This window comes from Pichia membranifaciens (genome assembly GCF_001661235.1).
Source record: "Pichia membranifaciens NRRL Y-2026 unplaced genomic scaffold PICMEscaffold_1, whole genome shotgun sequence".
Lineage (NCBI taxonomy): Eukaryota > Fungi > Ascomycota > Pichiomycetes > Pichiales > Pichiaceae > Pichia > Pichia membranifaciens.
The window spans coordinates 284,435-297,169 of NW_017566982.1; the positions used below are offsets into that span (position 1 = coordinate 284,435).

A 12,735-nucleotide genomic window follows, 5' to 3' on the forward strand; every position below is an offset into this window, starting at 1 on the left:
CGCGGGGTCGATCGGCCCTCCCGTCTTTTTGCGCCCTCGCCTGTCTTTGCCGACAAACTCTGCCTGGGACCCGTCCCGGAGAACAGCCGGCCAGCGATGACCGGCCGCGGACTTTTTAGTCATGTGCCCGCGCCGGCCGTGCCAAGGGCGTGATTCACCGCCACCGCTACATTGCTGTTGCCCTGCGGCCGGGCGCGGGGAGGGAAAACGCTGAGCATACGTAAGAGGCCGCACAGCTGGCACCGCACAGGCAGCGCAACACCGCAGGCCAACAGCACCACCGTATAAGAGGCCGGGTGTCTGCTGTTGTCAGGCGTGCTCAGCTGGAATGCTCAGCTCGGTTGGACGGAGGGGTTGCAGTCTCCTGCACTTCTGTTGCACTTCTGTTGCACTTCTGGTCTGGCTTTTCTTCTTCTAGACACGAGCAAGCAGTCCAGCCACACGTACGCTCATACCCCAGGCACCCCAGTTTCAGCAAAACATGTCTACGGTGGAAGACCATTCGTCGCTCCACAAGTTGCGGAAGGAGTCGGAGATCCTTTCGAACGCAAACAAGATCCTCGTGGCCAACAGGGGCGAGATCCCCATCAGAATCTTCCGGTCGGCGCATGAGTTGTCGATGCACACGGTTGCCATCTACTCGCACGAGGACCGGTTGTCGATGCACCGGTTGAAGGCCGACGAGGCGTACCCGATCGGCAGACAGGGCCAGTTCTCGCCCGTGCAGGCGTACTTGCAGATCGACGAGATCATCAAGATCGCGAGAGAACACGAGGTGTCCATGATCCACCCCGGGTACGGGTTTCTTTCCGAAAACTCGGAGTTCGCCAAGAAGGTGGAGGAGGCCGGCATGATCTGGGTCGGGCCGTCCGCAGGCGTCATCGACTCTGTCGGAGACAAGGTGTCGGCCAGAACGTTGGCCGGAAAGGCCAACGTGCCCATTGTGCCCGGCACCGACGGCCCCATCGAGGACATCGAGGAGGCCAAGGCGTTCGTGGCCCAGCACGGCTACCCGGTTATCATCAAGGCTGCCTTTGGTGGCGGAGGCCGAGGAATGAGAGTCGTCCGGGAAGGCGACGACATTGTCGACGCGTTCCAGAGGGCCTCGTCCGAGGCCAAGTCCGCCTTTGGCAACGGCACGTGTTTTATCGAGCGGTTCTTGGACAAGCCTAAGCACATTGAGGTCCAGTTGTTGGCCGACAACTACGGCAACACCATCCATTTGTTTGAAAGAGACTGTTCCGTCCAGAGAAGACACCAGAAGGTGGTGGAGATCGCCCCAGCAAAGACGCTGCCTACCTCTGTCAGAGATGCCATCTTGAACGACGCCGTCAAGTTGGCCAAGATCGCCAACTACAGAAACGCCGGTACCGCCGAGTTCTTGGTGGACAACCAAAACAGACACTACTTTATCGAAATCAACCCAAGAATCCAAGTCGAGCATACCATCACTGAGGAAATCACCGGTGTTGACATCGTCGCCGCACAGATCCAGATTGCCGCAGGCGCCTCCTTGGAGCAATTGGGTCTTCTTCAGGACAGAATCTCCACCAGAGGTTTTGCCATCCAGTGCAGAATCACTACGGAAGATCCTTCCAAAAACTTCCAGCCTGACACTGGTAAAATTGAGGTCTACAGATCTGCTGGTGGTAACGGTGTCAGATTGGACGGTGGTAATGGCTTTGCCGGTGCGGTCATCTCCCCACATTACGACTCCATGTTAGTCAAGTGTTCCACTTCTGGATCCAACTACGAGATTGCCAGAAGAAAGATGATCCGTGCCTTGGTGGAATTCAGAATCAGAGGTGTAAAAACAAACATTCCTTTCCTTTTGGCCCTCTTGACCCACCCTGTCTTCATTTCCGGTGATTGTTGGACCACCTTTATTGACGACACTCCTTCTCTATTCGAAATGGTCTCTTCCAAAAACAGGGCCCAGAAACTGTTGGCATACTTGGGTGACTTGTGTGTCAATGGCTCCTCAATCAAGGGCCAGATTGGTTTCCCTAAGTTGACCAAGGAAGCCGAAGTGCCAACTCTACATGAGCCTTCCAACCCAGAAAAGGTTATTGACGTTTCTTCTCCATCAACAAAGGGTTTGAGACCTTATTTGCTGGAATACGGTCCAGACGCCTTTGCCAAGAAGGTCCGTGAGTTTGACGGTTGTTTGATCATGGATACCACTTGGAGAGATGCCCATCAATCCCTATTGGCCACCAGGGTCAGAACCGTCGATCTTTTGAACATTGCTCCAACTACCAGTCATGCGCTCGAAAACGCCTTTGCTTTGGAATGCTGGGGTGGTGCCACTTTCGACGTTGCAATGAGATTCCTATATGAAGACCCTTGGGAAAGATTGAAGCAGATGAGAAAATTGGTTCCAAACATTCCATTCCAGATGTTGCTCAGAGGTGCCAACGGTGTTGCTTATTCATCATTACCCGACAATGCCATTGATCACTTTGTCAAGCAAGCTAAGGATAATGGTGTCGATATATTTAGGGTCTTTGATGCTTTGAACGACTTGGATCAGTTGAAGGTCGGAGTTGATGCAGTCAAGAAGGCAGGTGGTGTCGTCGAGTCAACCGTCTGTTACTCTGGTGATATGCTGATCCCTGGTAAGAAGTACAATTTAGAATACTATCTCGAAACTGTTGGGAAAATCGTTGAAATGGGCACCCACTTCTTGGGTATCAAGGATATGGCTGGTACGTTGAAGCCAAAGGCGGCCAAGCTGTTGATCGGCTCCATCAGAGCAAGATATCCGGATTTGCCAATTCATGTGCATACTCACGATTCTGCCGGAACTGGTGTTTCAACCTATGTTGCTTGTGCATTGGCTGGCGCCGATATTGTCGACTGTGCCATCAACTCCATGTCTGGTTTGACTTCACAACCCTCTATGAGTGCATTCATCAGCGCTCTCGATGGTGACATTGACACCGGTATTGCTGAATCCTATGCAAGAGAGTTGGATGCCTACTGGGCAGAAATGAGATTATTGTACTCTTGTTTCGAAGCAGACTTGAAGGGACCTGATCCAGAAGTTTACAAACACGAGATTCCAGGTGGTCAATTGACCAACTTGATTTTCCAAGCCCAGCAAGTTGGTTTAGGAGAACAATGGGAAGAAACCAAGAAGGCTTATGAACAAGCCAACCTGCTGTTAGGTGATATTGTCAAGGTCACTCCAACCAGTAAGGTTGTTGGTGATTTGGCACAATTTATGGTTTCTAACAAGTTGACTAGAGAAGATGTTGAAAAGTTGGCAAGTGAATTGGACTTCCCAGATTCTGTCTTAGACTTCTTTGAAGGCTTGATGGGTACCCCTTACGGTGGATTCCCAGAACCTTTACGTACCAACATCATCAAAGGTAAAAGAAGAAAGTTGAAGGGCCGTCCAGGATTAGAATTGGAGCCTTTCAACTTGGAGGAAATCAAGGAAGACTTGGTATCTAGATTTGGTACCAACATCACTGAAGATGACGTTGCAAGTTACAACATGTATCCAAAGGTTTTTGAACAGTACCGTAAGATAGTTGAACAGTATGGTGACTTGTCTGTCCTTCCAACAAAATCATTCTTGGCGCCCCCAACCATTGGTGAAGAAATTAATGTTCAAATCGAGATGGGTAAGACTTTGATTATCAAGCTTTTGGCCATCAGTGATCTTTCTCCAGCAAAGGGTACCAGAGAAGTATACTTTGAGCTTAACGGTGAAATGCGTAAGGTCACCATTGAGGACAAGAACGTTGCTGTCGAGACGGTCACGAGGGCCAAGGCAGATGCACACAACCCTAACGAGGTTGGTGCCCCAATGGCCGGTGTTGTCGTTGAAGTCAGAGTCAAGCACGGCGGTGAAGTGAAGAAGGGTGACCCATTGGTGGTGTTAAGTGCCATGAAGATGGAGATGGTGATAAGTGCTCCGGTGAGCGGTAAGGTTGGTGAGGTCTTCGTCAAGGAAGGCGATAGCGTTGACCAGGCCGATTTGATGGTCGCCATTACCAAGGAGGAAGCAGCTGAGGCTTGATTGAGTCTCTGATTGTCCAATCGCCTGATCGGTGTAATATTTATTTATTGTCTATATATTCTGATGATGTATATAGATCCACATGATAATGATTGTACTGCGTGCAAATTTTTACGTTAGAAAAGATTTAGTTGTAGCTGAAGAGGATGGCTATGTTTTCTTCTCCAGAGCTTGTAGCTGCGCTTTCAACGAGGAGACCTGGGCGTTCAACGCGTTGATCTGTGTCTCGAGCAGCCTATCAGTGTCTGTGTGGCGGCTTCCTGGTGTAAGGGAGCTATCTGCCTGGATTTCCTGTAGCGTCGAGTTGAGACGTCTGTTGTGGAGGTGGATGTCTGTGTAGATATTTGCCAACCCGTTTGAGTTGGACATGTTGTTTGTAAGCGTGGCCAAGTTGCCGGCTAGGGAGTCGAGCATGGCCAACGTTTCCTCGAGACTCGTGTTGAGGTCCCGGATGGATGTTGTCTCCCGCTGTATTGCGGCAGTCAACGCATCGTTTGTTGGCATCGTGTCCGCTGAGGGAAGGAGCAGAGCAGAACACCAGATTTGACAATAATAGCAGCACAGAGGTAGCCTGAGAGAGTTTGGCGTCTAACTTTGTTTTCATCTCCGGCTCCCTGATACTCGCTGTGAAATTTTTTTCCCTTTCCTTTCCTTTCTTTCAGGCCATGAATCAGTTATCGCAGACGAAAGGAGATCCTAGATAAAGAAAGAAAGGAACACTCTGAAACAGTCATCTTCACATTAACGTACAATGAGTGACGAAGAATACATCGTGCGTCGGGAGGTCTCCGACGAAGAGGAGGAGCAACAGCAGGCAGGAGCAGCAGACGATGCTGTCTTCGACAACGAGTTCAGGATGCTTGTGCTTGCGAACTCAAGCATGACTGCTGGCGCCGAGACTGAAGATGGCGCTGAGGCCACAAGTGTGTCCGTGGAGGAGTCGGACATGGAGGAGCTTCTCATCCGCCAGGTGAGGACGCTCGATGACGTGAACGAGTTCTTCGACGAGTTCGACGGCGTTGTGGCGGTGCCGAACGAGGGCCACCTCAAGTACGAGGTGGGAAGTGACGGTCTCTGTGTCGTGCTTGTTGACTCTGTTGGATTGAAGGAGAAAGTTGTGACGTTCGTGCGGGAGTACATGCAGAAGCACAGCGACGCCGAGGCCGAGAGCCCAGCCGAGGCCGAGAGGGACACCGATGACGACCGGTCTACCAAGAGACGCCGGTGAAGACGCCCCGGCGACCTCAGAAACACTCTTCTATATTCTAGCTACTGTATAATCCCCGTGCAAGCCCGTAGCCCCTTGCGTGGCATACCACAATGAAAACGAATGACACGTCTTGACTGTGCCTGGGCTGTCCGGTCCGGATCTTTGAAATATGCAAAGAGCGATCTGCAACACCTTTCTTTGCTGGCCTCTTAAGAAGACTGCTCTCCTTCTCTTGGGTACACGATTCTTTGTTAGAGGGCGACACACAAAGCCCACCAGGCGAACGCATCAATCACACTCTTGTGATACACAACCATGTCTGCTCACCACCGGTCCAACTCTCCGGCCTCTGCGCTGTCCGGCACAGCGTACTCACAAATGGAGATTGACGAGGACCACATCCAGTCCATCTCCAGCCAACTCGACGACTCGGACGCCCCACGGGGAAAACCAAGGCCCAATGACAAACGGGACATTTCCCTCCCGAAACAAGACTACCCAAGATTCTTTCTCTTGGTGATGCTCTACTTTATCCAGGGGATCCCTATCGGCTTGGCGTTTGGCAGTGTGCCGTTTCTCCTCAAGTCTAACAAACTCACATATTCCCAGGTCGGGCTCTTCTCCTTAGCCACCTATCCATACTCGTTGAAGATTCTTTGGTCACCCATTGTCGATTCCTGCTATTCTGCTACAGTCGGTAAAAGAAGATCATGGATTATCCCGATCCAGTGTGTCTCGGGCGTCTCGTTGATCTTCCTTGGTTCCAAAATAGACACGTGGATTTCCGATAACGACCTCATTTTGCAGAACCTCCCATTGCTATCGTTCAGCTTTTTCTTTCTTATTTTGTTATGTGCAACTCAGGATATTGCCGTCGATGGCTGGGCTTTGACGATCTTGAGCAAGAACGCCCTTAGTTATGCGTCTACCGCCCAAACAATCGGTTTGAACACAGGCTACTTTGTCAGTTTCACTATTTTTTTGGCATTCAATTCGGAAGACTTTGCCAACAAGTATTTTCGTTCCGTGCCTCAGGATTATGGTTTTGTTAGCTTAGGCCAATACATGATGTTTTCGGGTTTTCTATATTTGTTTATTACCTTACTCATAGTCATGGTTATACCAGAAAACCCTCCTGTTAAAAAGTACCGGGATACTACAGAATACAATTTGGAATATGATACAGCAGATACAGACGATTCAATCAAAACTGTTTACAGCAAAATGCTTAAAGTTTTAAAGTTGAAAAATGTCCAAACATTTATTGTGCTACACTTGGTTTCCAAAATAGCATTCCAGGCCAACGAAGCGGCAACCAACTTGAAACTTCTAGATAAGGGTTTTTCCAGGGAAGACCTAGCGATAACTGTTCTCATCGATTTTCCTTTTGAAATTGTCTTTGGGTATTATGCAGCAAGATGGTCTAATACGAACAAACCGTTGAAACCTTGGATGTACGGATATATTGGAAGGCTTGTGGCTGCCATCTTTGGACAAATTCTTGTGTGGGGGTTCCCGAAAAGCGGCAAAATCAGTACTTCATATTTTGTTTTTGTTATTTTGCAACATTTGCTGAGCTCGTTCATGTCAACTGTTCAATTCGTCTCTATATGCGCATTTCACACCAAAATTGCGGACCCTCTCATCGGTGGGACATACATGACAACCTTGAACACCTTGTCCAACTTTGGCGGAACATGGCCGAAAATCATAGTTCTTTATCTGATTGATAAACTCTCCAAATCCATATGCGTGGATCCAAATGAGGAGACATCATCCCCAATCAAGGGAAATCAAAACCCATTCTTCAATGAAAAGTTTTATTCATGCTATCAAAATGATATGAAATCGTTGTGTACAGAAAATGGGGGTTCTTGCATACCTGTTAAGGACGGGTACTACTACACTAATTTATTATGCATTGTTCTGGGTCTAGTGCTCTACTTTGGTTGGATAAGGAAAACCGCAAAATCTTTAGAAAGGCTTCCAATCGCTTCTTGGAGGGTCAAGGAAAAAGGGGCATTGAACGGAATTCGTAGTCATCTCCCGCTATGATTAATCAGTTAGACTGAGAGATAGTTTTCTATTCTGTATTGATAAGTAAATAATAAACATTTCTTGAACAAGGGTTCTACCTATTCAAGTAATAAACGGAAACTGGAAAAGTGAAAAAATGAAGAACAATAAAAAGAAAAAAGAGAAAGAGAAATTTGTGATTACAACTACTATACAAAAATTTGATTAAAGTTTTCCAAAAGGACAGTACATATCTGTCCACCACCATCGCTTTGTGTCAAGTTTGGACCCATTAAGACACTCATTGCGCTCACCGTCATCTTGTTATGCTTACCCATCTTCAAAACATCCCGGAGATACTTAAACAATGCATAAAGTACATTTCTGTTTAGCTGGGGGACTTTGTACTTATATATCTGCTTGAATTCCTCAGAGCTTGAAGGGGAGAGCAATGTAGTGGGTGATAATATTAACCCCGAAACTTCCCGCTCTGCCTCATCTTCAGTTTTATCTTGTTCTCTCTTGAGGTGGTTATCATTATTGTTGATAATCCTACATAATTCGGAGGTAACTTCATCTGAGAGTAGGCGATCCTTTAAATTACGTAGGTATCTTTTCAATAAAGTAGCAATCGAATGTACGTCCGGAATTGGTGAAAGCTTAGCTAGTTCACAATCGTATTGATTATTAAAGATTTCCTGAATTTTATTCACTTCCGACATCATACCATTCAACCTAAATATCCCCTCAAACCCTTCTCCACTTTGCTGATACAAAAATGTGATACTTTGGAACACAATGGAGGGCACAGATAAACCGTATAATTTGTACTTTGGGCATAAATCAAACGAATATTTTAAAGTTGATTTAAAATATTTGGGAGTCTCATCTATAGGCTGGAACAAAGCTTCAACTGGTTTATCACTACCATGTCTTAAGGGGGAGATTGGCATCAAGTTGCTACTACTATTATTGTTGCTCTCAGATGTCAATTTGTTACTCTCATAAGGCATTGCCTTGAAATTGAGTACATCATTGATATTATGATTATTGGAAGGTGTAGACGAGTTTGACGATATCATTTTTGAAGGAGTAGAAGGCAATGAATGCGAGGATGAATTTGATGTTGAGTTGTTATGGTTGTTGCTATTGTTATTGTGGTTGGGCTTTGGACTAGGCGGTATTTGCTTGCTTGATTTTTTGAATATCTTCCAAGGAGTATTGATCGATGGTGAAAGCATGTTGTCATTGGAAGACGATTTGTGATCCGACTCTTCAGAATTGTGCTTTGTTCTGCCTTCCGCGGTTGCCTTTTCTTCAGTCTCGTCACTAGCATGAGGCCCAGAGTAAGACTCGATCCAAGCATTAACCTTAGAGCACAATTCAGAGGCATCGTATTCACTTTCTGCAAAAAAAGACCAACTTTTGTTTGCGGAAAACTTTTTTTTTCTCTTAATTGTGACTTCCTGACCCTTGAAAAAAATTCCGACTTCATCGAAAAGCAGTACTTCTTGAGATTTAGTTAGAAGGAAGTTTATCACAAGCTCATTCGTTTCTGGCTGGGAAGATAGTTTGGCAAAATCATATGTTTTCATGGTAAAGTTTTTCCTTATGTATAGCAAGTAACATATTTTATCTTGTAAGTTCAGAACACTATATTCTGGATCTTCTAAATTATTTGGATCCATTTTGAATTCAAAATAATTGCTGAAATGTTTCCATATCGGATTGTCTTGATCTAACGGGTTTTGCGACTTCAACAACGTCAGGAGTTTGTTGATATAGTTTTGAATCACTTTTTTACTATGTGCCCAGAACTTGCAGTTGAGAGAAGCAACATGCTGGAAATCTGGTAGTTTAGGTAGTGAAGGTATCAACGGTCTTACTGTCTTATCCATTATCAACAATTCAACATATGATCTCTTAACTCTATAAATTGGGGTTAACTGTGAAGGGTTTTCATCAGTATAAACAAGGAATGATACCTTGTAGTTATCTCTCTTTGATTTCGCAATCACATGGTTGGTGATTGTATCGATAGGAACTGCTAGTCCTTGTGGATCAATCAATGATTCGATTCGTATAACACAATGTTTTAAGCTGTTTAACAAGAACTTTTCACTATCATCTGTAGGTTCCACAGCTTTTTGGACAATTTGCTTCTGCGGTTGCAGTGATTCTGATTGCGATTGCGATTGGGGCTGCGATTCTGATTGTGATTGTAGCTGAGACTGTGATCGTGATCGTGGTTGTGACCTCGAAAAATGCAAATTTTCGTTAGAAGGATGATGAGGTGGTGGTGGTGGATGTGGTGGTAAGGTGGGTGGAACTAAAGCAACCCTTTCTTGTTTACCGTTCTGATATGACGTCGCAGGATGCAGGAAAGTGCTATCCAAATGCATGTTATTCGGTGTACCAGATATGGAGCTTGAAGACACAGAGTATTCTGAGACGGGCGTTGCCAGGGGTAGATCGGTAATCGATGAGTCAAAGTTGCAATTTACAGGCGTCTTTAAAGGTAGATAATCCAGCGCAGTGGATGAATTGGAATATAGAGAATCCTGCCCTAATTTTTTGTACACTGGTTCTTCTGGGGTTGACACTATACCGAAATGAAGATCATCATCGTCATCATCGTTATCGTTGTCGTTGTCGTTGTGATTTCCTTCTGCAATAAGATCTTTTGCATTAATTGCATTGCCTGATGCCTGTGGCCGGCGTTTTGGAGACAGTTTTCTTGGAGAAGATCCAAGAGTCATGTCTGCATAATGCAATTGGTTCTGCAAATCTAGCGTTAAATTATTTGAAGAGTCCGCTACCGTGTTATCGTGGGATGATAAACCGTTCGTGTTTTCGTAATCATTTCCAAGCTCATAGCCTTCAAACTTTTTCTCTCCTTCATCGTCGTTAGAGTAATGTGAGGATGTTGTCGACGAAACAGACTTCCTTATAGCATGTCCACTTGATGTCGGAGTGTGGGTTGCTGATCGGGATTGAGAATAGAAGTGGGTTATATGTTGTGGTGTTATCGAATTATCGCTGCCGTGAGCAGAGCTTTTAGATGACGAGAGGTTTGAGTGTGACGAGGCAGTTCTATTGCTATTGCGCTGGGGTATTTCCCAAATAGTTTGCGAGCTAGCCGAATCTACTGATGCCGTGCCCAGATGGTTAGTTTGAGACTGTTGTCGATGACTGATTGGAGAGTTTAGTGTGATTGCGTCTCCAGTAAAACTCGATTCTGCTAATTCCTTCGGCTCCTTGTTGTCATCACTCTCCAAACTTTCGGTTGAAACAACATCGTGGCTTGTCTTCGTTGCAGAGCTGCTATTGGTGGCAGTGCTCCCTTCCCGGCTGTGATGTGAGAGGGAAATCAACTTTTTGTTTAGATCGTCAATAGTGTTGTCTTTAAGCTTGATAATTTTCTGTAGGTACTCGACTTTCTTGTGCAGCATTGTGTTTTCGGACTGTAGGTTGGCTAGGGAAACCTCATGCTGGTTTCTGGTGCTGTTGATGGTCGACTGGGAGTCATTATGCAGCGTGTTTGAAAACACAGTATGATTTGGAGGATTCACGTCACCATTGGAAAACGTGATGTTGAGGCCGTCCAAGTCGGCCATTGTGGGGGAGACAGAATGCTAGGCGGCAGGAAGAAGACGGCTGTCCTGCAATGCTGGTTGCGGTTAGGGAATGGGAGAGGGACACACGGTGACTGCAAAAGACGTGGTGGGCTTTTTCCTGTTATGATGGTGGTGCAGAATCGAGTCGAAAAGGGGGAGAGTGCACGAAAAGCAAAGAGCAGCGAGCCTGTATTACATAGTATATATCTTTATGTCTGTCTGTCTGTCTGTCTATTATACCGCTGTACCGATAGGTATACTTCTACATCGGTACTTACTTGAGGCGCTTGACGAAGTTCGACATCTCGTCAACATCCTTCTTGTCCAGGGCGACGTACTCGTCCCATAGCTTTACAAGCTGTCGTTTTTCGCTGGTCTCGACCTGCAGTCTGTTCTTGACGTGGGTCAGCTCCTGTTTCAGGGTCTCCTGCTGGTCTTGCAGCAACTGGAATCTATCTCTGAAGGTGGCCTGCTTCTTAGCGTACTTGCTTTCGTAGGCGGCCCGAAGCTTGGCAATCTTGGCCTCGTGTTTCTCTGCGTACTGGATGTAGAGCTCCTGCGCCAAGGACTCGAGCTCCGACTTGAGGGTATCGTCAAAGGCAGCTATGCGTGTCTCGTACTGGGAGACGGACTGGTGGAGGTCTGTATTTTCCTGCCGAAGGTCGGAGACGGTTGCATGCATTGACTCGTAGCCCTTGAAAACGGTTTCGAGGAGCTCGGAGAGCTGGGTGATTTGCGCAGAAAGCTTCGACTTCTTCGTCTTCTCCAGCACGAGCTGCTTGTCGAGCTTTGCGATCTTGCTCTGCAAGATAGTGAGCTCGTCTTGCATGATGTCATTCTTGTCTGCAAGTGCCTGGGCGTCCAGCTGTGACTGCTGGACCGTGAGGTGGAGGTTTTCGATCTTGCTTCGGTAGTCGCCGATCTGGTTGTTGAGGCTATTGATGGTGGCCGTGTTTTCGTGCACCTTGACCTGCAACGTGTTAATGGTAGATTGGTATTTGTTCTTAAGAGTGGAGAGGCCGTTGTTAAACACGAGGAGTTCCGTGCTCGGTTCCTCCTCGCCCTCTGCCTCACTCTCTTCGTAGTCCTGGTCCTGGGTTGGGCCTCTTGCGTCGTAGTCCGGCGACGCCTCACGATTGTTATCCTTGACGATGTGGTGGAACCGTGCGATAAGCTGTTTGAAAGAGGGCTGCGAGCCCACGCCGGTTGCGTCGTCGGCGGTATCCGCAGCAGTGGCAGCAGCTGCCGCTGACGACGTGATGCCCAACTTCGTCGATTTGACCGGGGACAGAGAGTCAGACGAGCCGGCTAGCACCGAATCGTGTTGGCGGTTGCTCGATGGCTGGTTCACATACTCGTTTTCATACTCATTCTCATTGTCATTGTCATTCTCATACTCATACTCATACTCCCCCTGCTCCTGCTCCTGCTCCTGCTCCTCTTGCTCTTGCTCTTGCTCTTGCTCCTGCCCATCGGACTTCTGCGACGTCTTTCCTGTACTTTCTCCCGCCGTCCTGTTTTCCTTGTTCTCCATGTTCGACCCGGAGTGTACAGCTGGGCTAGCACTGCCGCCGGCCTTCGAGACAGAGCCGGAGCTTCTGTTTGCCTCTGCAAGTGCATTGTTTACGTGTCTCAGGGTGGGCGTGTTCGCCGGCGACGGCGAATGGATCAGCGGCGACGAGAGTTGGTCAGAGAGTCTCTGTTTCTTCTGCGGTGGTCTCTCTGCGGCATGCATGATTTCTGGCTGTCCTTCTGCTCTTTTGTGCCGTCCCCTGGGCCTGTCTTCTCCTGAAACGTTGGCTCATCAAGGCGCCAAACGCCAAACAAAGCTCAGCAGCCCGTGAAGCTCAGTACTTCTACGC

General features: G+C 47.3%; 6 protein-coding genes across 6 annotated transcripts; 3 read left to right on the forward strand and 3 right to left on the reverse strand.

Moving 5' to 3' along the window:
• Positions 1-481: 481 nt before the first annotated feature.
• Positions 482-4,030, forward strand: PICMEDRAFT_70076 (hypothetical protein; the record flags this gene model as incomplete). The annotated part of the gene is made up of 1 exon (XM_019163540.1): positions 482-4,030. The coding sequence occupies one exon, from the start codon at positions 482-484 to the stop codon at positions 4,028-4,030; it is 3,549 nt and encodes a 1,182-aa protein (XP_019019553.1).
• A 150-nt stretch (positions 4,031-4,180) lies between these two features.
• Positions 4,181-4,534, reverse strand: PICMEDRAFT_70077 (hypothetical protein; the record flags this gene model as incomplete). Its single annotated transcript, XM_019163541.1, has 1 exon — positions 4,181-4,534. The coding sequence occupies one exon, from the start codon at positions 4,532-4,534 to the stop codon at positions 4,181-4,183; it is 354 nt and encodes a 117-aa protein (XP_019019554.1).
• A 433-nt stretch (positions 4,535-4,967) lies between these two features.
• PICMEDRAFT_24938 (hypothetical protein) lies at positions 4,968-5,171 on the forward strand (the record flags this gene model as incomplete). The annotated part of the gene is made up of 1 exon (XM_019162370.1): positions 4,968-5,171. A coding segment is annotated over one exon (204 nt), but the record flags the coding sequence as incomplete, so codon positions are not given.
• Positions 5,172-5,618: 447 nt separating this feature from the next.
• PICMEDRAFT_30083 (hypothetical protein) lies at positions 5,619-7,295 on the forward strand (the record flags this gene model as incomplete). Its single annotated transcript, XM_019162626.1, has 1 exon — positions 5,619-7,295. The coding sequence occupies one exon, from the start codon at positions 5,619-5,621 to the stop codon at positions 7,293-7,295; it is 1,677 nt and encodes a 558-aa protein (XP_019019556.1).
• A 170-nt stretch (positions 7,296-7,465) lies between these two features.
• Positions 7,466-10,873, reverse strand: PICMEDRAFT_70080 (hypothetical protein; the record flags this gene model as incomplete). Its single annotated transcript, XM_019163542.1, has 1 exon — positions 7,466-10,873. One exon carries the CDS (start codon positions 10,871-10,873, stop codon positions 7,466-7,468), a length of 3,408 nt encoding a protein of 1,135 aa, XP_019019557.1.
• A 274-nt stretch (positions 10,874-11,147) lies between these two features.
• On the reverse strand, positions 11,148-12,407 carry PICMEDRAFT_70081 (hypothetical protein; the record flags this gene model as incomplete). Its single annotated transcript, XM_019163543.1, has 1 exon — positions 11,148-12,407. One exon carries the CDS (start codon positions 12,405-12,407, stop codon positions 11,148-11,150), a length of 1,260 nt encoding a protein of 419 aa, XP_019019558.1.
• Between the last annotated feature and the right edge of the window lie 328 nt (positions 12,408-12,735).